The sequence below is a fragment of the Dipodomys ordii genome, unplaced genomic scaffold (assembly GCF_000151885.1).
Source record: "Dipodomys ordii isolate 6190 unplaced genomic scaffold, Dord_2.0 Scaffold23, whole genome shotgun sequence".
Classification (NCBI taxonomy): Eukaryota; Metazoa; Chordata; class Mammalia; order Rodentia; family Heteromyidae; genus Dipodomys; species Dipodomys ordii.
Window position 1 is genome coordinate 8752184 of NW_012267239.1, and position 27353 is coordinate 8779536.

At 50.2% G+C, this 27353-nt stretch overlaps 1 protein-coding gene across 1 annotated transcript in view; it reads right to left on the minus strand.

Annotated features, from left to right (window-relative positions):
• Positions 1–2060: 2060 nt before the first annotated feature.
• The window catches only part of Srrm4 (serine/arginine repetitive matrix 4), a 99706-nt gene continuing 74413 nt past the window's right edge, over positions 2061–27353 (minus strand). Inside the window, exons 7-13 of the mRNA XM_013014371.1 lie at positions 27218–27316; positions 24554–24710; positions 13108–13412; positions 8458–8649; positions 5088–5204; positions 4283–4423; positions 2061–2322 (exon numbers count right to left, since the gene is read on the minus strand). Of these exons, the coding sequence (XP_012869825.1) occupies positions 2061–2322; positions 4283–4423; positions 5088–5204; positions 8458–8649; positions 13108–13412; positions 24554–24710; positions 27218–27316 (1273 nt within the window). The remainder of the gene's footprint in view (positions 2323–4282; positions 4424–5087; positions 5205–8457; positions 8650–13107; positions 13413–24553; positions 24711–27217; positions 27317–27353) is intronic.

Sequence of the window (27353 nt, forward strand, 5' to 3'; positions counted from 1 at the left end):
TGCAGCTGTCCTGCTCAGGAGGCCGATGCCGCTGAGAGCCTTTTTTCTCCAGGAGGGAGATGCATCCTGTTTGGGTTCTTGGGTGGGGCCCAGGGTTATTTACAGTTGCTGTACATGCCCGCCCAGAGGCTCTGCCCCTGCCATCCGGCCTCTGCTGTGGCACCGTGGGCATCCACTAGTCTTCAGTCTGAGCCTTTAGGGTGGCTGCGTGGCCGCTGGTCCTCAGGGCTGATGTGGCGGATGGGGAAGCCGGGGCCGGGGAAGAGCGCTGATCTCTAAGGAGAAGACTTTCCCAAATATTTTCCTTGGGGGTAGCAGTGATTTTGTGTGTGTGTGTGAAGTTCCATCTTTGGTCCCTCAGTCCTCCAGTGCCCCTGGTCTTACCACAGACTCGACACCCAACAGCCTCACTGGAAAGCGAGGCAGCTGGAGGGGGGGGGATGCCCAAGTTATTTTAAGGATTCTCTCCCTCGCCCGCTTGCCTCTGGGGCCGTGGGCAGATAAAGCAGCTGGTGTTGTCTGTATGTCAGAGGGCGGCTTGCCCTTGATGCCCCAAGCTGGGCAGAGTGGGGAGGGGAGGGAAGGGATGAAAAGAAATAAAAGTAGGTCTTTCCCAAGCGGACAAAGAGGGAGGCTAGTTTTATGCCCCTACCCCCACCCCAACTGAGCCACTGTGCCCCATTCTGGACAAACAAATCCTGAAAGGTAAGGAGCGTGGCTTAGGCTGAAGAGGGGGTGGGGTGGAGGAAGGGTGCCAGGCTGCCCTGGGTAGAATCCAGGGTGCAGCAGCCTGGGCAGTGGGGAAGGGGCGGGCGGGCGCCAACTGGAGGGCAAGGCTAGACTGACTGGCGCTGGGGGCTGGAAACTGGCCACTGGCACTGAGGAATTTCCAGCAGATGGTCCCGTGGAATTACGCTGGTGCCAGCTAGTGGGACGGAAGCAAATGTGGGGCTGTGGCTCAAGCCGTTCTGGCTGTTGTACTGTGTGTTCTTTCCTGTGGGGCTACAGGGCTCCCGTATACAGCCAGAAGGTTTTGTACCAACCGTGTGTGGAGAACCCGCTGAGACACAGGACAGAAGACCCTCATCCTTACGTGTTCATACATGCAGCCAGAGCTTCCTCCAGCCCAGTCCTATGTCAAAAGCTGCTGCCACCATCTTCTTCCTCCTCCTCCTCTTCCTCCTCCACTTCTTCTTCTTCTTCTTCTTCCTCTGCTCTGGTCTGTCAGAGGAAGACCTTTAACTCCAGACATTCCCTTCCCCCGCTTTTTTCTTTTTGGTTGATTGTGGACTTGAACTCAGGGCCTGGATGCTGTCCCTGAGCTGTTTTGTTCAAGGCTAGCGCTCTACCACTTTGAGCCACAGCACTACTTCCCATCTTTCGGTGGTTCATTGGAGATAAAAGTCTCACAGACTTTCTTACCCGGGGCTGGCTTTGAACTGCGGTTCTCAGATCTCAGCCTCCTGAGTAGCTAGGATGACAGGTGTGAGCCATCCACCGGCGCCCGGCTTTGGACCTTTTATCTTGGCACTGTCTTCCTGTCTCCAATCTCATCTCTTTCTGCTATCAGGTGAAACACACAATCCGGGAGATTGAGTGAAGGGAGAAGAAGGGCAGGTGGAATGAATTCCCTTGGCCTTCTGGAAACATCCCGAGAGTGGCTCTCATCCCTACATGTCCGCGGCCAAGCCCAAACTTTCCAGTCACAGAACCATTGCTCCCCATGAAACCATGAGGGGTGTGTGTGTGTGTGTGTGTGTGTGTGTGTGTATGCACACATGCGTGCCAAGAGAGAACGTCTCTATCTGCCCAGGCCTGACATGAGCCCCAAGATGGTGCTAGTAAATAAAGGCTCCAAGCAGCTTGACATCTTAGGGGGTGACCTCCCATCCCTCTATCCTCCCCCCCCACCCCAGAACTCCTGTTTCCTCCTCCCCAGAAAAAGCAGGCAGGACAGAGTCCTGTCACCAGGGAGAAGGCCGGGCAGGCAGGTAGTAGGGAAGGCTGGCAGGGCATAAAGGGTCCCCACCGGCAGCTGGGTCAAGGCAAGGCCCTTGCTTTTAGCGCCTTGTGCTAGAATAGCTGTCCGCTGAGCTGCGGCTGCGGCTGCGGCTGCGGCTGCGGGAGCCCAGGCTGGGGCTGCGGGAGCTGGAGCTGCTCCTGGTCCGGCTGCGGCTGCGGCTGCGGCTGGGACTCCGGCTGCGGGAGTAGCCGGGGCTGGCGGAGCGGCTGCTCCCGCTGCTGTACCAGGAGGAGGCGCTGCTGAGGCTGCTGGACGACGAGGGGCTGGGCCGGTAGTAAGGGATGGGGCGCTTCCGGGCACTGCAGAGACCACAGAGGAAGGATGCTGCGGTCAGGGCTGCTCTCCTCCCAGCCTCAACCCAGAGAAGCCTCTGCCTGGCCTGCCCCGGCCCCTTAAGGGTTAAAACGAGCCCAAAGCAAACAACAACACAATGACAAGTCCAGTACAAAGTCTCAGCTTGAGTACTGACCGGTCCTCCCTTCCTCCCTCCCTCCCTCCATGTTTTTCTCTTTGACAAAGGAAGCCCCCAGGGCTCAGAGAGCCTCCAGCTGGCAATACAATCTCCATCTAAACTTTTAATTGCGGGTTTGGGGGTTGCTATTTTTACTTTTACTAGAGCCTTCTATTTCCAGTATCTTCTAGCTTCTATTTCTAGGCAGAGGGGCTGGTTATTTATTTATTTTTGGACAGAGCATCAAGTTTCTTTTCAAATAAATGCAGGGGGCCTTTGTAAAGAGCATAACCATTTGAAGAAAATTATCTCAGCCGTCATAATCACTAGGGGGAAAATAAAGGCAGAAGTAGGATGGAAGAGAAGCATGGCTCATTAAAGTATTTGGGTGGGGGTGTGTGTGACTCCATCTCCAAGGATGGTATATGGTACCCTAGCGGTCCCTGGATTAAGGGGCTTGATGCATGACAGCCTAATTTGGGGGGGAAAGCATGAAGCCTTTCTCCCAGCTCTCAAAGCCTGAGAAATGGTTTTTGTTCAAACCATCAGCCCTCTCTGCTACAGCTTTTCTGAGGTCTTAACCTTAGTGCAGTTCGCATTTACATTTAGAGGAAGGGAGAGAGGAAGGGTGAGTGAATACAATTGTAATAGTGTACGCATGTAAAAATGGAACCAGGTAGCTTGAGGTTGGCAGAGATGGGGAAGAATGATGACAAGGTTGGTATTGATGGAGATGTATTGTACAGGACCCATAAACTGACAGGTTGAAAGGAGACCCTTTCGGGCTACTTACAGATAATAAAAAGTCATACAGCAAAAAGTGAGGACAAGCAATTAAAAAGAAGCGCATTTACATCTCTCTGCCCCTTTCCAGTTCTCCTTGACGATTACTCCTGGGATTTTACTTTTCCTTCCAGTATTTCATGCGTGAGAAAGCCGGCTCCGGAGGCCCCACAGCCAGGATGCCACGCCAAATCGTTTTCTCCCCTCTCCCCATCGTCTTCCTCTAAGTCCCTGCCGCACCTAAGCAAGCAATCCTGCTTTCCCTTCTCTGCACTTCGATCAATCACATGTAGATCGATGAAAACCTGTCATCTGAGCATGCAGGACTAGGCTGAACGTGACAACCATCAGGCCGACGTCCTGCCCAGTGGCCCTTGGCCTGTCTGCCTCCCGGGTCCCAGCTGGGCCCCCAGCCTCCAACTCCACCCCCATCCCTACACTGGCCCCGCCCATGGGCTCCTAGGCCCCACCCACAGACTCCAGACCCCGCCCGTGCACTTCTAGGTTCCACCCACATTTGAGCTCATGCGTTTAGGCATCCATATGCTTCTATACCCCACACACACACCCCAGCTCCCCCACCCACACCTAGGCCCCACCCACACGCTCCCAGGCCCCCTCTCACGTTCCTAGGCCCCGCCCATGCATGCATAGGCCCCGCCCACACGCTCCCAGGCCCCTCTCATGTTCCTAGGCCCCGCCCATGCACGCATAGGCCCCGCCCACACGCTCCCCTCACGCCCCTAGGCCCCACCTGCACGCTGCCAGGCCCCACCCACACGCTGCCAGGCCCCGCCCACACGCTGCCAGGCCCCACTCACGCCCCTAGGCCCTGCGCGCACACTGCCAGGCCCCGTCCACACGCGGCCAGGCCCCGCCCACACGCGGCCAGGCCCCGCCCACATGCTGCCAGGCCCCGCCCACTCAGTCTCAGTGTTCGGGAGGGGTGCCCCTGCGCTGCCCAGTCTCCAGGGCCCAGCTGGGACTTGGGGAGGGAAGGCTGGTCCCCTGGCCCCTGGCCTCACCTTGTAATCCTCCGAGCCTCCAGGTGGCTCGGGGAGTCTCTCCGGCGCTTCCTCATGGGCGAGTATGACCGGCGCCGCCGACATGCGCGCTCGCGCTCCCGGGGCTGCGAGTCCTTCTCGCCGTATTTGGGGTCCCGTTCCCTGAAGGGGTGCGAGGGCGAGGTTACTGGGGAGCCGGGCTGCGCTGGGGTGAGCACGCGGGAGTGAGGCGTCCACATCTCCTCACGCGGCCCCTCTGCCCCCCGGGGCCGGGAGGGCACCCGCGGGCGCTCCAGCTGGGCCCTGTGGTGTGAGGACGGACGGGGGCGGCCTTCCGGGGGGCCGCAGGGGTGAGGAGGCGAATGTCACCAGGGTCCTGGTGTGGGTAAGGACGGGGCTGGGGTGGTTGGAGCCTGGGGTTTGAGTTCTGGGGTGTGGACCCTAGGACGCCAGGGTAATATTTGGGCGTTATTGCCGTTTTTGATGGAGCAGGGAGGGGGAGAAAAGGCTCCTCATCCCCATCTTCAGCGCTGGAAGGAGGTACAGTGCCCAGGGTATGGGAGACTGGGCCTGAGAGGGGGAACTGAGCCAAAGGGGGTGGGGGTGGGGGTGAAGGGCCATCCAGGGGGCGGGGCCTACCTGCTCACATAGGACTGCCCTGGGGCGGAGCTGTTCCTGCTGGGGCGGAGCCAATCAGGGGGCGGGGCCTACCGGCTTTGGGGCGGTCCTGGGGGCGGGGCCGTTCCTGCTGGGGCGGGGCCTTCCCAGGGGCGGGGCCAGCCAGGGGCAGGCCCGTACCTGCTGGGGCGGGGCATCCCCGCCTTACCTGCCCGGGCTGTAGCGAGAGTAGCTGGGGCTACGTCGGGACCGGGACCGGGAACTTCTGCTGGGCGGGCTCCTCTTGCCGGATTTGGAAGAATAGCTGGGAGAGCGGGAGTAAGACCTGGGAAGAGGGAGCAGAGCCAGAAGAACCTGCTGAGCATGTGCTCTAGGGTCGCACCTCACATCTAGGGGTCTGTTCACCTGGTGCCCAGGTGGAGACCCGCTCAGGAATCAGACCCTGGGGTCGGTGTCCCCGTCCCCCTGCGTGGTCACAAACAGAAAGGAGTTAGGATTCACTCATTCACTTGCTGTCCCGGCTGTTTACTATTGTGTGATCTTGGATATACAGCTTAACGTCTCTGGGCTTCTTTTCTTCATTCATTCATTCATTTTTATATTTTTTTCATCTGTAACATGAGGGTAATAATAGTACTTGCCCTCTAAGGTTGTGTAAATCAAATGAGCAAATTAGGGTAAATCACTTAGCATGTTGACATATTTGCTAAGGGCTAATTAGCCAGCATGTGGCGAATGTTAACTGTGGCTAGTTTATTAAGTACCAGACATTGGACTAATGCTTCCTGTGCATTTCATCTCATCCTCAATGCATGCACCACCTAAGGGCTAGGTACTATTATCAATTCCCTCCAGTAGAAGGGGAACAGAGACACAGAGAACGGATACATGAAGTGGAACATTCCAGAAATAAACAGCCTTTTAAGTTTTAAGTTGTGTGTCACTCTGAGTAGCAAAGTGAGATTTCTTGCTGTCCTGCTGTTTCCTCCCCAGGCGAATGGTTTTGACCAGATCCACCATCCCCACACTTCAGGGCGTGTGTGTGTGTGTGTGTGTGTGTGTGTGTGTGTGTGTGTATCAAGGGTGAAAACAGCAGGGCTAGCAGTTCAGATTTGCCAAAGAGAAACTGTAGCATCCTTCCTATGCATGGGAAGATGTCAGTTCTTCAGCTAAAAGGAAAGCTGAGGTAGCTAAGGATCAATGGTCTGAGCAAACCTTCTCTCGGTGAAATTAAAGGAAGAAGGAAGTCAATGCTACTTTTGCTCAAACTGCAAAGTGCACAGCAGGCGATTGGCTAGGATGGAAATGGCAGTCATGACGGGGTTTAGTGTACCCTCTGGGATCATGGGGTGAAACTGCGGTGGACCAGGGGGAGGGGGAGGGTTACCCACTTACAAATGATTAATCCCTATGCCATGTGTGATCTTCCATCTCTGCCAGTGCCTCCCACCTTTACACAGGGCAGGAGTGAAGGAAGGGCTCATTTAATCCCAGTGCCCTGGACATGGGTCCAGCTGTGGCCTCTGGAAAAGAGGCAGTTGTGCATGGAGAAATATTATAAGAAGGAGAACCATGCTTGCAGACAACTGGGAAGGATATCTCCAGGCATTTCTCATCCACATAATTCTCCTTTTCTCTGTAGCCATGGGAGTCATTTTTCATGACCTTAGAATCAGAAATAACTGCTTTCCCAAGCTGCTCCTTCAGTTCTTATCTGTGTGTGTGTGCATGCGTGTGCACGTGCGCGTGGGCACACACTTGTGCCTGGGCATGCACACATGTCAGTCCTAGGGCTTAAACTTAGGACTCAAGTGCACTATTCCACTTCTGGCTTTTTTTGTGATTAATTAGAGACAAGAGTCTCACAGACTTTCCTGCCCCGACTGGCTTTAAACCATGTTCTTTAGAGCTCAGCTTCCTAAGTAGCTAGGATTTACAGGTGTGAGTCGTTGGTGCCCAACTCCCTTGTCTCCTTTTTTTTTTTTTTTTGGTTAATATCATAACAATTAATGGAACGATTTTTCTCTTTGCTTTGTTCACCAGTGATCTCAGAGGTCCATCTCCATAGCAACTATATATAATGTGGGACAGGCCTTTGGGGATTTAAACTTCTTTTTGACTGAATGACTGAATTTATATTTTTCTCCTCAGTTTTCCTTTCCTTTCAGCCTAATCTGTTCTTTCACTGACATCATGCTATCAGGTGAAATAGTTGTGTGTGTGTGAGACAGAGAGGGGGAGAGAGAGGGAGAGAGAGGGAGAGAGAGAGAGAGGGAGAGAGAGAGAGAGGGAGAGAGAGAGAGAGGGAGGGAGGGAAGGAGAGGGAGAGCTGCCTTACCTCCGTTTTGAAAATAGATTGGTCTTGAAGTAACCAACTAAATGAGCAAGTGCATTTTAATCACATGGTTTCAGGAGATGAATAGTCAACCTTCTGTTGGGAATTTTTCATCTGCTGAAGAAGGCTGGTTTGGTTAGATAGGATGGATAGAGTGTACCAATCCCTGAGGGCGTGTGTCTACATATGCTATAACATCATTACTCTACATGAGATAATTAGGTGATTGCCAATGGTTACTGAATTGTATGTGGGGGGGGGCGGGTAGGATGGAAAAGGAGCCACGAAGACTAGTCTCTCTGCAGTGAGACTTTGCAGCTCCTCCATTAAGAAGGGCATCCTTGCACTTGGATTAGTCTTGTGACTAATACTATAGCATTAGTATACAATAGTATATAATATAGCATATATTACATATGATATATACTCTATATTCTATAGTATATATATAGTATATGCATAAGTATACTATATATAATATATACCATATAATATATACTATATAGTACACACTACATATATACTATATATACATATATAGTATTTATGTATATACTATATACTATAGCTTATAGTAGTAGAAGGGTGACATGTCACTTCTTAGCCCAGGACTGAACCTGTACATTACTTCTGTCTGTCTGTCTGTCTGTCTCCTCTCTCATCAGCCTGTGAATGGTAGATGAGGGATATCCTAGAGCAGAGATGAACAGTGTGGGGGAAGGGGAGGGCAGTGGTTCAGTGCAGTCTTCCGCCAGCCAGCTCTCCCTCGGATCGCAGACACGTGCAGAGGCGTGGTAGGCACAGGAGGACCGGCCCGCAGGGCCCAGCCCAGATGGCAGCCAGGGAATCAGGAACTAACCAAACACTGTTTTTGTTTTAAGAATGCTAAATTCAGAGGTAATTTTTTATGCAGCAGAAGTTCATTGATACCCATATCTTATCCTCATCCTAACAGCCCCAAAGGAACAAATACTCATTGTTTTTCAAGCACCTTTCTATGTGTCTTAGACTTCTCAGAGCTGCCCATCGGGACCAGTGGGCTGTGTGTCCTTATTGGTATCTTGTGTCTAAGCTCAGCGAGGTTAACTGACTTTCCCAAGGCCCACCAGCTAGTAAGGGATAGAATGAGTATTTAGATTCAAGTCTGGCTCTTCTCTCCCCTGGGTGGATGGTGGGTGGGTAGGTGTGGTTGCTGTAACTCACTGTCAGAGAGAAGCAGAGTGAAGGGGGAAGCCACACTCACCTTTTCTCCGAGGAGGTGGATCGGCTCCGGGTGTAGCTGGGGGAGGCCCTGGGATCTGGCGACCTGGAAGAGTGGCTGGAGGATCGCGTGCTGGCATAGGAAGGGCTACGAGAGCACTCCTTCAGCGGGGAACTCCGGGCTGTGCTGGACTTCTTCACCTTGGCGCATTCCAGGCATGGAGACTGAAATCCCCTGCAGGAGGAGGAGCCCTGGCCATCACCCAAAGGCCACCACCCCCAAGAACATCATCATCTGGTACTCTCCTCTCCACCTTTACCCAGGGGATGGAGAGCTCCCCCCACGTCCGAAGACTTGCCAAGGGAAGGGGCCCTCAGAGGAGATGGATGACTCATAGCGTCCCCGGGTCCCAGGACCACACCACCAGCACTCCACGAGGTCAGTGGGGGCTTGACTTGAAATAACCTAAGTCACACAGGAAGGGATTTATTCTCCTTCTGGTCTCTTTTGTGAGTGCCCGCTTACATTAATGAGAAATCCATAGCCGAGTGCTCTAGTGTGTGTTTAACACCTCTGTAACACTTTGTGACCTCCCAAAGACAGGAGGAGGGAGCAGGCTTCGGATTCGGAGACTTGGGCAGGAAACTATAAAGGAGAACACAATTCAATCCACTGTTTTTTATTCAGAGGTAGTTTTATGGGGAGTCTCCTAGGTCAGATCAGTGGCCCTAATGTTTTTTCTGTTTCCGACAGTACCGTACATTTCCTTCTAGAAACAGTGAGTCTGTTACAGTGAATAGATGACGCCACAGACATAGTAAAAATCAAAAAAGGTGGCCTGTGGTTGGTTGAAGTTTGAGAATCTTTGGTGGAGTCCATTTTGTAGAAGGAAGGGTTGAATCTCTCTCCCCCCCCAAAAAAGGGGTGTTTGGAGCACTTGGTCAGAATCCCCCCGAAAGCCAAGGTCATCCTGTCTAGAGCCATATTCGATGTCTTTTGGGATCTCTGTCAAGACCTGGAATTGGGTCAAGAGTCAAGTTCAAGTTCAAGTCGTGCGGTTGCAGGGCTCACGGTGGCCAGGCCCCTGCTCACAGTCCCAATCTCAGCACGCCACTCATCTCAGCTTCAACTTTAACTCACAGGATATTCATTCCTCATTCCTCCTGGACCATCCATCCCTGCGTTCTCGGTGCTCACCAGGCCTCTGAGCACTGGAGCCTCTGCTACCTTCTCCTCTCTTCCTCACCTGGCATCTTCATGATTCTGTCTTCGTTTGAAGCTACCTTTTCTGGGAAACTCTCCTGGATTCCCCTCCACCCCACAGTGGGCTGGGGAATCTCTAGAACTTAAAGCCTACTCTCCAGGCTTTACCATCTCTAGAGGGGTCACATGATCTTCTCTTTGCCATCTCTAGAGGGGTCATATGATCTTCTCAGTGTATCTGTGTCCCCTTGTCCTGCCTGTTGAGGTACTGGGGTACAGGGCCCATGACTTTCTGGACATTATCCTCACACCTTACTTGGTCCATACTGCCTGTGTCATCAATACCTCACTATGAGCGAATGCTTTGGACCTCTTCAGCATTGTTTTATTGAGTCCTCCTGTCCGTCTGATGAAACTGGTCCTTCAAGTAGGCTCCAGTGGCAGAGATGGCCTAGAAGGGCTAGTTCCTTGCCGAGGCCAACCAGAGTCCCAAACTCTGCTCTGTCCAGCTCTAAAGCCCACGAGTCCATCCCCTCTCCAGCTCCCCTGACTTCAGTGTCTGTGACTCCCTTAGTTCAAAGCCTCAGCCCCTGCCTCACCGGCGCTCTCTGCCCATGGCTGGCGTGAGACCACAATGATTTCACCATCATCTGTTCTGCATGCTTTCATCTGACCATGCACGGAGATCAAATGAAGCAGGCAATCTCTAGATGCCTCCTGGACTTCGATTTGGTTCAGGAGACAGCTTCATCTTTGACTGCTAGTGCTAACACTGATTAACTCATTTTTTTGGGGGGGGTCCGGTTGTGGGGCCTGAACTCTGGGCCTGGGTGCTGTCCCTCAGCTCTTCAGCTCAAGGCTAGCGCTCTACAACTGAACCAAAGCACCACTTCCGGCTTTTTTTTCTTTTTGCTTATATGGTGCTGGGGAATCGAACCCAAGGCCTCATGCATTGCAAGGCAAGTGCTCTACCACTGAGCCACCTTCCCAGCCCCTATTAACTCATTTTTTTCAACCACCCTGAGCCTCAGTTTCCTCATCCATTTTTTTTTCTGTTTCAAAAAGGTTATACTTGAACCTTTTTCATAAACATCTGATGAGGAATGAAGGAAGGTTACTCAGGGGGAAGCACGTCCTACCGCACTGGGGCTCAATGAATACTAACTGCCATTATTATTATTATTAATTTTTATTTTTGTGTGCGAACCAGTACTGGGGCTTGAACTCAAGTCCTCCCTCTCTCACTTGGCTTGTTTGTTCAAGGCTGGCACTCTATCACTTGAGCCACATCTCCACTCCCAGCATTTTTGCTGGTGAATTGGAGATCAGAGTCTCACACACTTCTCTGCGAGGGCTAGCTTTGAACCATGATCCTTCAGCTCTCAGCCTCCTGAGAAGCTAGGATGACAAGCATGAGCCATCAGAACCCAGCTAGACATTCTCCCCCCCCCATTTGTCATTGTAATTATTGCTTTTCTCTGCTTTCCCTGTTTATCAGTACTTGGGCCTATCTGCAGACACGCATTCTCCCTCTCCCATCTGGGAACTTCCTTGCTTGTTTGTGGGCATGGTGACATTGATTCTGAACTAGTTCTGGCTCCCTAGCCACGCTTGGGTGTAAGCTGAGACCATGGGATGCCCTGAAGTGGAAAAACCAGGACTACAGATGGCTGCTGGCATGATTGTTCAAGACTGAAGCGGGCTATGCACTGGGGACAACTGTCGCTCTGTCCTTGCTACAATCATTCACTGTTTCAGTTGCTAAGGCACGGGACATTGAAAATCTTGGCCTCTTTGAACAAAGACAGACTCCTATCTCTAGCGAGAAGAAAACCTCCCTGCTTGCAGGCAGAGTGCACCAGTCAAACTCCACCCCCCCCCAACACACATCCATACATGGGTCTCACCAATGGGAAACCCCAGAGGAAAGCACCCACACTTGAGGGCTTCAGCAACAAGCTGCTGTTTGTGGTAGCAAGCCAAGGACTAAGTAACTGAACAAACCGGGCCGACCAGGCCCTCTGTATGTGTCAGTGGCTCTTCTTACAGTTTCCTCTCTGATTATTGTTTTGCTGTGACTTTATTGGGGGGAGGGAAGACAAGATGGTAGGAAAGCATGAAACAGCAGAATTGGGACTGGAGTCAACACAACAGGGGTGGAAGTATATTCTACAGAAAACTGCATCTTAACTAGGTGTATCGAGATGAAATAAAATACCTCTTCCTAAAAATTGTACCAGTAGGTAGCTGTCTATCTGTATAGGTGAATGAATGAGGCTTTATTTAGAGTAGTGTCATTCTATAGAAGAATAGAGTGATAAGTGCATAGGGAATTCCCATACCCCCTCCCCCCACCCACCTAGGGGTTGAGATGGAAGAATTTATGTCAACCCACAGAGTCCTTAGTTTACATTGGTGTTACAGCTCCTAGGGCCTAGAGTAATGTACTCTGATGGATTTCCATCATGGTTGCTGCATTCAGAATAATTTCAGGGCCTTAAAGACCCCCTATGGCCCACATCCTCATCCCTGACAAACACTGATTTTTTTTCTCCCCTCTCTTCATATAGTTTTCTTTTTCCCCAGCATGGCATCGAGTTAAGACTGGCATCTTTCACCCTAGTAATATTCCCATGGCTTGCTAGGTCTTTCTTTTACTAATGAATCTTATTCCATTGTCTGAATGGATCATAGTTGTTCTTGTTTTGTTTTGTTTGTTTTTACTCAGTTACCCACTGAAGGGATAGGTTGGCTGCTTCTAAGCTTTTGCCGATGACAATCTAACCCGCTACGAACATCCATGTGCAGGTGTTGGTATGGATACATTTTCAGTTGATGTGGGTAAATATTGTAGTGGATGATGATGATGATGATGATGATGATTTTAATGAGAGTGACTTCAAATGCAGTTAATGTGAGACTTTCTCTCAAGATGACAGGTAGAGCCGATAGCTGCTTTTACCTGCTAGGCCTCCATTCTTTCTGCTGCAGAGGAATCTGGCAAGGCTGTCTTTTATTAGTCTCAGTGGGGTCCTATGACACATTCTAGTGGGAGGTTTGCTGCATCCCCTGGGCCTCCGTGATTGGTGCAGGAGTGAGTAAATAATCCAAACTGGTCCAAGCAGCGTCCGCAAACACCTGCCCTGGGCGTTTGGGGCTGCCATATTTTGGGGAAAGAGGTAATTCTTCTTCTACTGACTGGCCAAACAGATAGAATATTTTCTGATAGTTTGTTCCCTGATGCTCTGGGAGGGTCTGCTGGAGAAGGGGGACCCTCCGAGGGGGGAAGAACACAGCTGACAGATAGAATAGGAGAGATTAATGACTAAGGATATATTTTTGAGACCCTGGATCCAGCTAGACCTGAAGCTACAACTCTAGGATTTAAAAAAAAAAAAAAGGAAATCAGTGTGTCTTTTCTGAGACTGCGAAGGTGATATTCAAGCAGGATTCCCCCCTCCCTGCTCCCCACAGCCCCTGTACACTAACCTTGATTCTCTGCCCCTGCTGGTGGGAGAGAGATTCTCCAAAACGGCTCCCTTGTTCTGGGGTGAAGAGGTGGTGAAGGAGTTCCCTGAATCAGAGGTGTTGCCACTGTTGAGATCTCCCCTCTTGCTCAAGCCCCCGTGGGGGCTCCCTTTCTCCTGGCCCCGAGACCTGGCGGAGCTGGCCTGGGTGGAGGGTGGCGAGGAGGTATCATTGCCTGAGTCATATTCCTGGGAGCGTCCTCGGGACGTGGCAAGCCGGCCTGTCGCCTTGCTAAAGGGGTCCGCGGCAGACTCAGACCCAGTGATCTGAAAGCAGAAAGATCCATTGGACAACTGCTGAGCCCTGGGCCGGCTGTGTTTAAATAACCAAGAATGTTAGCCATCATGAGGCACTGGAATGATAGCAGAGAAAAAGAGAGAGAGAGAGAGAAAGAGAGAGAGAGAGGAGAAGAAAGAGACGCCAAATTAAAAAAAACAAAAACAAAAAACAAGAGCACAAATTCCTGAAAGAATACCACAGAAATAGGAGATAGAGAGATAGATAATTTTTTTAAACCCCCTAATAGGATAATTGGAAGATAAAATAAAAGTCTATCATGCAGAGAGAGAGAGAGAAAAAAAAGCATGCGGTCCAGATGAAACCAAAGTAAAGAGAAATTATACAAAATTTAATTCCTAATGAATTAACTCAAACAAAAGAGACAACTTAATAAAACGGGAGGGTGTGTGTGTAAACACCCTTAACCTAAAACAATAACTTTAAAAATAAAGGAAGGGGTAGAGGGAAAAGAAATACAGTCTATGGGCCTCAACAAATATACCTTGGAAATTAAGGAAAAAAAACCAAAGACAAAAAAAAATAGGAGATAAAACTAAAATCTTGAACTTCAGCCAAATCCTCAATGAATGTAACATTTCTTTTTTGGTGTACTTATTTTTTTTTTAAGCCAAAGTTGCCGGAATAGAATCCTGAACAAATGTCACATGGGGAAAAGCAATGTAATAAAGAAGAGAGCTTTGTTTTTTGCTTTTTGCTGTCTTTTTTTTTTTAAATATATAAAGTCAAGGTCACAAACTGACATTTGAGCAGTTTTCAACTAAAGGGGAAAAGAAAGGAACTGGGGAAGGGGGCCAAAATAAATGTAAGTCAAATAGTTTGACTGAAAGCAAACAAACAAACAAACAACAAAAAAAAGGTCTCTACAGGTATTTGTGTGTGTCTTTTTCCCCTTTGCAGATCTTGAGTGGCTGCTAATAAATTCTCTCGTGTCTTTGCGGATTATATCCACTTACCAAGCAAGAACTCCTCCTTTAGTAGGTAAGGTGTAAGAGAAAGGGAAGAGCGGGTAACGTGAGTCCATTATCAGAGTCTCAATGACAAGTAAAAACACACACCTTCCTGCACAACCTCACACTCAGCCCTCAACTTGGACTAGTGGTGCTCTCTGGACCTGGGGGTGGGGGTGGGCGGGGCATCCATTCTGTCTGTTTTTCTCATTCAAGGGAGTCTAACCGAGTTAACCTAGTCTGTCTCTTTAGGCCTGGGTTGGTTCAAGACACTCCCCCCACCCCACCTTGCTGTCCGTGAAAACAAGAGGGGTGTGTGTGCTGACAACTGGACAGGGGTGTTGGTGGGGTCTTGGAAAATGTAGCTGGGGAGGGGGGACAGGAAGTCATGGGGATCTGCCTGAGGCTGGTCTAGAACAGGTGCCGTAAAGGTGGCGATAGAGAAGAGCCCTTGTGAAGCCAGTCACCACGGGAGATTACAAGGGGTGGATTTCCTCACACATCAAACCAGGATCCTGGCTGAGAGGACACAGGTCTGGCTCCCAACAATACCATGCTCAATAGTATAAGCAAGAGAGATTTCCCCGCCCCCTCCTCTCCCCTTTTCCCCCCTGCACTGTGGGCCTTTTCTAGGACTAGCTGGCCATCTTCATGGGGAGAGAAAATCTGTAGGGCCAAGAGGGGCAAACCCTCTGGAAGCCCTGTACCCCAGACCACTCTGCGTCTCTGCCATCCCAGAAGTCTCTGTTCATGTAGACTCTGGACACCCACCCATCTCATGTTTTCTGTGGGTAGACCATAGGTCAAGTGGGTGTGAGATAGAACTTAGATGATTGGGCTGAGGTGGTCGTGTGTGTGTGTGTGTGTGTGTGTGTGTGTGTGTGTGTGTGTCCCATCATTATGGTACCACAGGTCAGAAGCAAACACAAGGACCTCAAACTCCGGGGCACATCCTCCCCTCCTGGTTTTTACATTGAGCACCCAAGACGCTCGGTCGAGGTCTGATGTTCAGATCGCTTTGATGGTAGGTTTGCCAAGCTAGGAAGGCCATATCTTATTTGGGTTGGCTGACTTGATGCGCAAGCATGTAGACAATTAGGATCCTATAGGCCATCTTCGATAGTCTATCCCAGTCTATTCTCCATCAAGAGCCTGCTTCCCATTCCTACTTTATCTCATGCTCTTTGATCCTAGAAGAAAGGGACTCCGGGGCTGTTTTAAGCAACCATTTCCATCATGGGGATGCTGAAACTGTGAGAGTAAAAGGAATAAAAACTAACTGCTTAGGGTGTCAGCTCCTGAGACCAAGGGGCGGGACTTCCTTTATGGATTCTCCCAGGAGGCTTTGCACACAGGTGATAGCCCCAACATTACCCAATTCTACCTGCCATGGGTAGGCAGAACATTGCCTTGTTGGCCATCTGGTTAGCTTTAACTTTGGAGGTAGGAACTCCGCTTAAAGTTACCCTTGTGGAGTTTTCTAGAGTAAGACTTTTTTTTAAAATCACCATACAGACTCATTTCCCATTTTGGCATTTCTTATTTGTCTTCTGGTGTGCATTTTGGATGGCATGTCTTTCCTGCCTGGGGAGTTCAGAGGTAATGTGTGTTTCCTTCCCCACCATCTCTGTCAGAAAGAGATCATTTGGGCCAGCAAGCTTGACCCTAGGACCTGAGCTCTAGGCTAGGGGGCATAGTTATCGAGGGTAGACTCAAGAGATACTTGACCCATTCATATTTGGTGGCCAGGATATTGTGAGTAAACCAGGCAAGCCCACCTTGTGGGGAATGAGGTTGGCAGATAGTTAGAAGGCAAGGTCATCAAGCGCAATGGTTTTCGGTGTCTCCTGGCTTGCTATCTGGGGGCATCCAGCTTTGCTCTTTCTCTCCCAGGTTCTCATTACCATCATGACTACAATTTCAAAGCATTTCCCTGTTGTATCCGGAGTCCCTATTTTTTGGATTGGTCATGGGCCTTGAACTCAGGACCTGGGTGCCGTCCCTGACTGAGCTCTTTCACTCAAGGCTAGGGTTCTACCTCTCTGAACCACAGCTTCACTCTCAGTTTTCTGGAATTTTGTTGGAGATAAAAGTCTCCTGGACTTTCCTGCTCCAGCTGGCTTTGAACAGCAATCCTCAGATCTCAGCCTCCTGAGTAGCTAGGATTACAGGCGTGAGCCACTGGTGCATGAGTAGGCAAAGATTTTTTGAGTGTGAGGTATTCAGTGCAGGTATGCAGAAGGACTTTGCCCTATTCATGTTTTTTATCCCACGCACTGAACTTGGGGGACACAGAGTATTTTCACAGAGAGACCTGGCTGTGACTTCACCACATTTAACTTGAGTGTGTGGAACTGAGAATTCAACATGGAGGTGTGTTGTCTCCAGAAAACAGATAAATAAGATACTAACAGGGAAATATTAAGCACTCCTGCTTGGTTAAAAGTCCCTGTTCTTTAGATGAAGCTAAGCTTTTTGACATGGCCTACAAAATCCACTGCAACCTTGCCCTGCCTACTTCCTATTACTGCCTTGCACAAAGCTCTCAGAGCTCATCTTTTCTGCACACACCCACATCGGCTCTCAGAACCCACGTGGACTCCTTGGCTTTCCAACCCCAGGCCATATGCACATCCTACTTTCCTTTCTATGCAATACTCTGCCCCTCTCCCCCACTCTACACACCCACATATTTCATTCATTTGCTCACTCATTCATTCAATATTTCAACCATTCATTCATTAAAAAAAAAAAACTGTCCTGGTACTCAGTGTTGCATTTACATCTTTTGTTTCCCACATCTCCATCTGGGTGAGGGGTTTGTGGTGGGCAGCGTCCATGCATAGTCCAGTGGTATATCCCGGGACCCACTAGTGCCTGGTGAGTGATAATGGGTCTTGAGGTCAGCTCAGGTCTGGGTGTGGGGGTCATAATGACCCCAGAGGATTAAGGTTTAGGTCCGACTCACAGCAGAGATCAAGAGTCCTTTTTCTCCGCACTTTCTTTGCACCTGAAGTCTCTTGGCCATCACCTGCCTCTGGCCCCTCCCGGTGCTTCGGCTTCTCTTCATGGGGGACGCAGGGAGAACTCACTAGACCCAGTTTACCAAGAGGAAGTGCACAGACCTTCTGCCTGCAGGTTCCTTCTCAATGGCCGACATGCAGGCTTCAGTGGGAAGTTGGGGACCCACAGGGCCTTCCAAGGGGACCCATGCTTTGCTTTCTTTCCCTAGCTCTGCCCCTAGCAGGCACAGGACCACTGGCCTGGGCACAGTGGCTCATGCTGATGATAAAATGGTGCTCCTTTGGGATAAGGGGTTAGACAAAGGCACTTTGGCCGGACAAGTTAGAAAAGACATGGGCTGGCGCGGCCACAGGTCAGTGTTCGGAATGTGATAGGTGGAGGCAGGCGGGTGTGGAGGGGGTGCCTCACCTCCCACTTGCTTTGTCCAGGGTACAGCCTGAGGGGGCACTAATCAGGCACCCCTCTGATCTCCTTAGGGGAGGCTTCAGCAGGGAGGAAGTGTTCCCCGGAGTCACGCATCCCTTCTTCTCTCAGTAGGACCCAGTCTGATGGGCTGGGTTGACACTTCCGGGTGGGGAGGGGGAAGGCGTTGTAGTAAAATGGCTGGATCATTCAACTGCCTCCTTACTTCAGAGTCTACCTTCTCCAGGGCTCTCCCTTCCTTCCACACGAAGAGGAAGGAAGGCCCATGACGGGGACCGGCGGCAGAGTCAGCACGTGCCTGGGATGGGACCAGGATGATGCAAAGGAGACTTCGAGCGGTGACTGTGGTCAGGGGTGGACAATGGAGGTGCCCATGCTCTAGCTCCTGCACTGAGTGCTGCTACCAAGACGGGACATCTCCTCCCTGCGCCTTTCGCCCACACCACATAGACAACAGGCCTGGCAAAATACATCTCTGATGAGCTCTTCATCCTATTGGAGGATCTCTGTACATGCAGTGACTCTCTGATCAGGAACAACTGGCTGGAAAATGGCCTCTAAGACCTTCACCAGCAACAGCCATCAAAGGCCCATCAGCACCCAGAAATAATGTTCTCACAGGATCCCCAGGACCCCCCAGCACACAATCCCCAGGAGCCCCCACCAAAACCTACCCACACCTGCCCCCTCCCCCACATAAGACCCAGGATTCTATAGCCTCAGGACTTTTTTCTTTTGGTCAGTATCATCTCTTTTCCATCCAGCTGTTGGGGGCATAGCATGAAAATCTATCCTCGGCAAGATCTGATGAATCAACCAAGCAAAAGAACTCCTGTTGCTAGGTGCTGGTGGCTCACGCCTGAAAACCTAGCTACTCAGGAGGCTGAGAACTGAGGATGATGGTTCAAAACCATCCCCAGGGAGGAGGAAAAAAATGTCCCGAAGACTCTTACCTCCAGAGAACCACCAGAAAACAGGATGTGGAGCTATGGCTCAAAGTGGTAGAACACTAGTCTTGAGTTGACCCAGTCCTGAGTTCAAGCCTGCTGACTGACACCCCCCAAAAAAACCCAAAAACAACAAAACCACCATCACCACCAAAAAACTCCTGTCTGGTCTGGATCCCAGCAACTGAGAAAGGAATTTGAGTGCTAATAGCTTTATTTGAGAAGGGAAGAAAAACCCTTGTAGGGGAAGAAGAATGAAAAGAGAGCCAATAAAAGATGTTTTGTCACCTTCTAGATAGGGCACAAAAATGGCAGGACTTGGAGATTAATATTCCATCTCTCCAACACTCGTGGGTTACAGCTGCCTCCCGCGTTTGCAGATTGTCTACTACATGCAGGTGGCTGTACGGCCGCAGAATCACATCTAGAACCCGCGGGCAGTTCTGAATAAAGTCGGATGAGTAGGGGGTAGATGGTGGCTATTCAGAAACCAATCTGCGTGAATTGCCAACGTGATCAGAGCAGGGGGATTCACCTAACAGATTCCATTTGGGGGTTACTGTTGAGAAATAAGATCTGGACCCCTAGCTTCAATACTACCAGCTTCCCTGACGAAGTCCTTGAAATTTCTGCTGCCTTATTGTCAATGACTGAAACCAGGAGACTGGGTCAAGGCCCCCAAGCCACACAGAGTTTCTACAACCACGAACTATGCTGGCCGGCTCAGAGGATCTTTTGTTAGGATAAACTTCTTGAATTCATGGTCATTGAGGGAATGCTAACGAATATTTCCTCCTTGATTCCCCACTAGATGAAACCCCCCAAATTCTATTCCTTCCTTCCTTCCTTCTTCCTTCCCTCCTTCCTTTCCTCTTTCCTCTCCTCCTTCCCTTCCTTCCTCCCTCCTTCCTTCCTTCCTTCCTTCCTTCCTCTTACAAATTTACCTCATCTCCTTGTTCCTTACCACGCTTGAGGTTACCACTTGAGTATTTCTAATAAGTAATTAAATCCCCACACCACGAACCCCAGCTCCCTGGAGTTTCACTGGAAATCTCTCTCAGCCCTCCAGGGGATCACACACTGTTATTTATTGTTTTTGTTTCAAATCATTATTTAATCAAGAACCGGGGAGAGGAAAAAAAAAGGCAACCTCTCACTTACACTTCAGAATTTAATTTTGGCTGAATTCTGAGATCAAGAGGCAGCTTGGACTAATAGGTTACAAAAATACAATCAAGAAAAGAATTCCAATTAAACTGAACACGTCCATTTATGGAGCCTCAAATGGCCCCATGGAGAGAGTCAGCTATAATTTTTTCCCCTTCCTCTCTTTGCCATATGGGGAACTAGAAATTCTCTGGTGAGCACAGAGAGGCAGGGTAAAGCATATAGCTAGAGGGTTCTGGTTATTTCTTCCTTTTAAAAAGCCCTTTTTTATTTCACAAAGACATTAAGTTTATTTTCCTTGCTGTCATTCATCTTCCTTTGTGCACTAATTAGGAAGACAGCAAGAGAATGGATTCGTTGACCTGTTGGGAGTTCTGGGAGGAAGGGGGGAGATGGTAGGAGGAGGGAGGGAGGGAGAGTGGGAGGGGAGGGGAAGAAGAAAAGACATGAGCTAGGTATTGTGAGAACGTGAAAAGCCCATTAGGACAACCCAACGGGCCATGACCTTGGGTAGGGGAGGTGGTTTGACCTTTAGCAGGAGCCTGAAAAAAGAATTCTTGCTCCCTTCTCCCATGTCTACTGGGAGAGCCCCAGCTCATCAGTGTTTCCAAATCTCCATATAGATCCAATTAGACATATTTTCTCCCTGCCCAAATAGGAGAAAATAAGTTCGATGGAATGAATTTTTCATCCAGCTAAGTGCATTCCACTCAGAGTCTCACCCTTCATTCTAAAGTCATCCCCTCCTGGTGATACTTACACAAAAGAAAAAGAAAAAGGAAAGAGGTGTGCGTGTGTGTGTGTGTGTGTGTGTGTGTGTGTGTGTGGTTTTCTTTCATCTGTCTTGACTTAGCAAAAGCAAACATTGACAATGATATGTCATTTCTTTGAGTTTTCTTTCCAGGGCCAGAGATCACTGCTGGGTTGATCTGCAGCAAGGTTTTCAACAAGCATGCATGATTCCAATGACATCAGACACTGTCCCCTTGGGAACATTACATTTCTAAGTGCAGGGACCAGCTTTTCCTCCAGGCTGGGGCCAGGTCTGCTTTGCTCAAGGCTGCCGGTCAGTGTCTGGCAGATAGTAGGTGCTTAGTGCACATTCATAAGAGGACAAGTGCCTGGCCCCCCTCTACCCTGTCAGTGGCTATGGTTATTATCCCAGAACACAGAGGCGGAGACAGAGGCCCACCAGTGGGATGGTGGATGGCCCCAAGGAAGGTTGAGGATTCACAGGTCAGACTTTGGGGGTTCAAATCCTAGTTCCTCCACGGACTCATCATCTTTTACTTGACATGTCTAGGCTGTAGTAACGGAGGTATTTGTGCAAGTTTATCTGGAAGGGTTATCGTACAAGCAAAATGAGATGTTGACACAGGTAAAGCAGCCAGCCTAGCTTCGGGCACATAGTGAGAGCTCAGTAAGCATCAGTTACCTGTGTCACCAAGGGGCTCACAGGCACACATGGCCTGCGCCCAAGTCTATGAACCATCAACTTTCTTTGACTCCTTTCAGTTCACAAAATCCCACAGCACTCCTTTTATGGATCCTCTCTGTCTCTCTGTCTCTGTCTCTCTCTGTTTCGCTGTCAATGTCTCTGTGTCTCTCCTCTCTCTCTTTCTCTGCCCCTCTCTCTGAGGTCTTGTTTCCTACAGTTTCTTGTTGACAAGGGCATGTGGTCCAAGCTAGCGAGATAAAATGAACCAAGCCCTTCTGAGTCCAGCTTTGGTCTTTGACTGACACCCACTCCATAAGGAAAGGACCCGAGCAGACCTCAAGGCTACCAGCTTCCTGGCCCACCCTCCATGCTGGCTCACAGTATATGCTTCCACGGCTCAAACTCTGGTTCCTACCAGCTCCCAGTTGGGTGACCTTTTCCTGTGTCACCTTGGAGAACCTTAATCTTCCCCCCTATAAATTGGGAGTTACGACTACACTTACCTCAAAGAACTGGCATGCATAGCGAGTGAGGAAAAGCCAGCAGCAAGGATTTGATGGTGCCCAGCGTACAGTTGTCTTTTCCCCTCCTTCTATTAACCAGCCATCTCAACCTGATGAGCTCCTGCCCATCCTTCAAATCCCATCTCAAACATTCCCTTATTGGCAAAGCACTCTCAGACAGCAAGTTAATACCGTCCGAGTCTTTCTTATGTGGACCCACTCTGTGTTGTACCTGCTTCCCACTGTCACCCACTGACAGGGGTGAGGGTCAAAATATTCTACAACAGGTATGGAACTTTCCTTCCCTATCCATTGAATCCCCAGCCTGACCCTTCATAAATGTTCAGGAGATGCTGACACACCTGAGTGAATGATCATGATCAACAGATGATTCCGCGCTGTTTTGTCTCGAACACAGAGAGAAAAAAAAATCATCCCACAATCAGGACTCCGAAAACCTTTGCTCTAACTTGGAAGCGTCTTTAGTTGTAAGAGAGACGATGAGAAGAGACCAAGCCGTGGAGCAGACTCAAAAGCCCCTGGGATTGCAGCTGGTATTTGGGATGAAAGAAATTTTTTTTTTAAAAAAAACCCTGATCTGGGCAGCAGGGCCCTGGATTCAGGCCCAGTTTAGCCACTGACTTGTGTGTCTGCAATGACAGCATAATTATTCCTGCTGCCTCTGCTATTACTAAGACGTGTTCTGTTGTCTGCCTTCGTTCCGCCAGTGGCAAACATGACATTTACCAAACGAACACTTATCCCACACCTAGCACACTCTAGAACGTTTTCTCACTCTGTGATAGCATCCCTGTAATAAGAGCGGTTGCACCTGGCTTAGCTAGTTATGTGGAGAACTGGGGTCTTGAATGCTAACGATCACCACACCATGAAGATCCATGGATTTATGTTCCTGGGCTAAACACTGGGCTCAAGAGCATTAAGAAGAGACGGTTGCTCGCTCTATTCATCTTACAGATGAGGAGATGGTATCTGAACGAATCTGACCACAAAATCAGAATCTCTTGTTTCTAACAGCTCTATGTCACCATATGTAAGTCGTATCTCGTCTGTAGGTCTCACTTTTCCTTCTTTGATAATCAGGGCTCTTCAGGCCACTTCGTAGGGACAGAAGAACCTTTGATTCCCACTTCTCTAATGGGGAGACCAAGGGAGTTACAAAAGCATCTCATTCTCCAGCCCTCTGACAGACCAATGAAAGAATCACCTCTCTATATCCCGGTGGAGAAAGCTGAGCTAAAAATCATCAACCTGGACAAGTCAAGATTCAAACAGGCCATACAGGGGACCCCCTTGTTTTAGACCTGAGGAGGAGAGACTTGCAACCTGCAAGTGCTCCTTATTCATGGGCATCTTTACAAAGAAGGGATTAGGGTTGGTGGGGGGAGGAGGAAGAAGAGCTGTGGGGTAGCCCCAGAATGGCAGAGGATGTTGTCAAGACCTGGTGTTCAGTGAGGAAGAGTTTCCCAGAATGCAATGTGGGTAGCTATGGTGTGACTGGAACCTCATTGTTATTCATCAGCGCACCCCCTTTCTTGGCCTCCCCAGAAGGAATCCTGAGCTTTTCCTTGCTCCCATCTCATACCTTGGTAGGAGTGGGGAAAGGAAATGGAGAAAGGGAGGGAGGGGAAGGGAAGCTTCTTGAAGACAAGTTCCCTGTGCAGCTTTGTCAACAAATTCCAGCTTCCTCTTTGTTCCTTTAGACTCTGCCAAAGGCCTTCTTCACCTATGCCCCAACAATCCCGTGTGCAAATTTCAAGTTCATCAAAGAGAAAGCTGAGGCTACGCAACTTGCCCAGAGACACACAAGTCAGGAAGTACCCCCAAACTAGGATTCCAACCCCCCCCAAAACCATCTCTACATCTCTCATTCAACTGTGCGGCTCTCTGGCGTCACATTCCACCCCTCCGAGACCCCTCGTGGTTGACCCAGGATGCCATTCCACGCCAGGTTGCTACATTGCGTTCACTCAGAATTCTCTCTTTGTCACTCCTCCCCACCCCCCAGACACTTTCACCTCCCTGAGCTCTGGCATTTCTGTCCCATCACTGGGAGAGAAGCGTGACGGAAGTGTGCCTCCATTCCCTGACAGCTTGTGTGGGCATGGGAGAAGACACCAGGTCTACAAGCGCTTCGGAGGGAAATGCTCATCATGGAAACCCGAGGTGGTGTCTGTGGGCAAAACCACATTCCAGTTGTTGGCCAATATGGCTGGCCAGCGGCTATGATAGGTCACTTTGTATAATGACCAGAGTGCCTCCCTCATGTCAAAGACCTTCCTCTCTCACTCCCTCCCTTCCCAAAGAATCCTCCTGTGAGATCTCACACACATATTCTTGCTGACGTCCCTGTGGAAACCAGTATTTACTTTCCAACATCCTCCTGAGAAAAGAGCCTGGGTACTTTTTTCGTTTTACCTCCCTCTGACCACGCCTCCCCCCCAAGTGTCCGAGCCAAGTGCTGCCAGAGGCTGGTGAAGGACCGTCTGCTTAACCAGAAATGACATCTCAAGCCAGCAGGAGGCTTTGCCCCAAGCTGAACGAGGCATATAGCATACGCTGCCCTGAGCTTGTGTTTCCCTCGGCCTCCCCCACGCGTCACGGCAAGGCGGGCAGAGGGGCTGTGGTAATACTTACTACACCCCTGGTTGACAGGAAGCTGAGCATCTGGAGGGGCTGGCTGGGCCGGCGGCTGGCCGGGGCCTCTGGGCTGGCCTTACAGAGGGTCTTGGAGCAGCGGCGAGAGTGCCTTCGTCGGGACTTCCGCCCTTCCTCGGGGGACCGTCCTCGGTACCTGGGAGTAAAGGAGAGAGACCTGAGGGTCCTTTGAAGATGAGCATGGCGGAGAGTTGGGTGAGAGGAAAAACACGCCATCTGAAGATGAGGTGTGTGTTGGAGTACGTGTGTCCATGCTCATGTTTTTGTCCTCTGTGTATGTGTGTGTGTGTGTGTGTGTGTGTGTGTAAGCTGAATTGTATGCATGTCCACCCATCCATATATCTATTTACCTCCTCATCCATCCAATCATTTTCTCATCTATCCACCCACTCACTCATCCACCCATCCATCCTTCTACCCAGTCACTTTCCCATCCCATTGATCCATCGATCCATCAATCCATCCATCCATCCACCCATCCATCTACCCTTCTATCCAATCACCCATCTGCCACCCATCCACCTTCCCATCTTCTAGTCCATCCATCCATCAGTCCATTGATCCATCAATCCATCCATTGATCCATTGACTCATCCACCCATGCACTTATCTACCCATCCATCCTTCTACCCAATCACACATCACCCATGCATCCAACTTCCCATCCATCCATCCATCCATCCACCTACCTAGTCACCAATCCATCTATCACCCATTACTCATCTACTCGTATCTCCAATCATTTTCATTCCAGTATACACTTGCCTATCTATCCCACCCTCACTAATCCATTCTTTCATTCATTCACTATCTTACCTACTTACACATCCATTTGCTCACTCAGTCATCCAGCTACCCGTCCTCCTGCCCACCCATTTACCCCTATATCCATTTACCCATCAGTTATTCATTCATTCATTCATTAACAAGTACTTAGGGACAGCTGAGATGAGAAAAGAGGTCTCTTCCTGGATTTGGTTTAAGGTCTCTCATGAGCCTGTGCAATTATGCTATCACTTTGTGTATCTGGCTATATCCACTTACGTTTCCATGTGTTTGTCTGTACATATAACATATATATGACTTTACTGTCTGAAAAATGAAGCTATGCCCTTGAGGGTCACCCAAAACTTTGGGAAAAGAAGTAGCTGACTCCCCCACTCCCAAATGAAAGCAACACAAGCTTGTGAGGTCCAGAACCTGGCTGTCCAGTCTGTAGTGAAAATAAAAACATGTCCGACCTCTCAGAATAGCCACATTTGAGCCCTGCACATCCCCCTAAGTCACAGTAGTAAATCAAACTAACACGGAATGGCTTTGCATGGGCCTGAGAGGCCCTCTGAAGGTGTTTGGCAATCCTGGCCACAACTTGAGGACACAGGCAGGGCAGATGCCACTTCCCACCTCACAGGTGAACGCGCTGAGGCTCAGAGGTGTTCAGGGTTTTGCCTGATGTTTGGAAACATCAGAATGGTTTTATCTTTATTCTGGGGCTTCTAGATCAGTCTACTAGATGTATGGCCCGTGTGCCAGCTCTCCCTTTCCTTCTAGTCCCTCCCCAGTCAAGAACTCAGGTAGAAACCCCAGCAGAACACAAGACAGGAGGAGAAGAGAGTCTGTGATGTTGACAGGTACATTGCTGGGCCCTGCCCAGTCCTCTGGTCCCTGCGAAGGGGGGGGTCCATTCACCTGTGGGTGGAGGGGGAGGCTTAGCAGGAAGCTAGTGTAGGATTGGAGCTTGGGGCAGGAGGCTCAGAGGAGTCAAAGAGGGACTGGGGCTTTGTCCCGAGTTGAATGCTCTTAGAAAGAGGAGAATCTATCACTGGGCAGTGGAACCAGTCTTTAGCTAGAAAGAGAACTAGCCCGAGGCTCAGGCCCCTGAAAGCCATTCATGCTAGCTGGGATGGGAGGATTTGGGGTTTGGATGGAGATCTCATTTGGTCTCAGCTCAGACCTGCACACAGAGGGGTCTTGTTTCTGTCTTGGTCAATCAGGCACAGCTTGGCCTCACATGGTGTGCTGTTCATGGCTGGTGTTCAGCGGGGAGACTGAGGCTCTTGTGATGTGAGATAGGGGCTTCCCTCCCCCTTCCTCCTCTTCTGAGACACATCAGAAGGCCTTCCTCTTCTGGGGCAGCCATGTGTCAGCACAGAGAGGTTGGAGCCAGGAGGAGACCAGCTTTCAACGTCCTCAGAACTTGGTCATTCGTGCTGTGTGGCCTTTCGTTGACAGCTCAGCTTCTAGGTGCGCACAGCATCTCTCAGCGAGAATGCCACATGCACAGCCAAACTCTCTGGACTTCCCACATTAGCTCTGTCACTCAGTTGCTAAGGGACAGTCGAGTGCCTTCAGCCCTCCGTGCCTCAGTTTCCCCCTCCCCGCAATGGGGTTTGACAATACTGTCTCCCTCCAGGTGCTGTGGGAGGGGGAGTCACGCAAGTTGATATGAAAAGTGTCTGAGTGTCGGCTGGTGCCAGGCCACACACAGCCTCCTGCCTGCAGCTCTTCCTAGGCCGGGGAATGGGCAGGAGTGGCAACACTGGCTGGGGGGGGGGCGGAGGGGGGTGTAGTGGTGTCATCATCCTGTTAGCTGGGCTGGGCACTGGGCTGGAGGTGAAGGCATTGATAGCGGTAAAGGCCTACCTGCTCTCACAGCTGAACGAACGAGACTCTGAGCTCTGGGACCTCGAGTGGCAGCGATGGTGGCGGTGGCGGTGAGACTTTCGGGGCCGGCTTCGAGATCTTAGGAGGAAGGGAGGATGAGGAGCGAGTCAGAGAG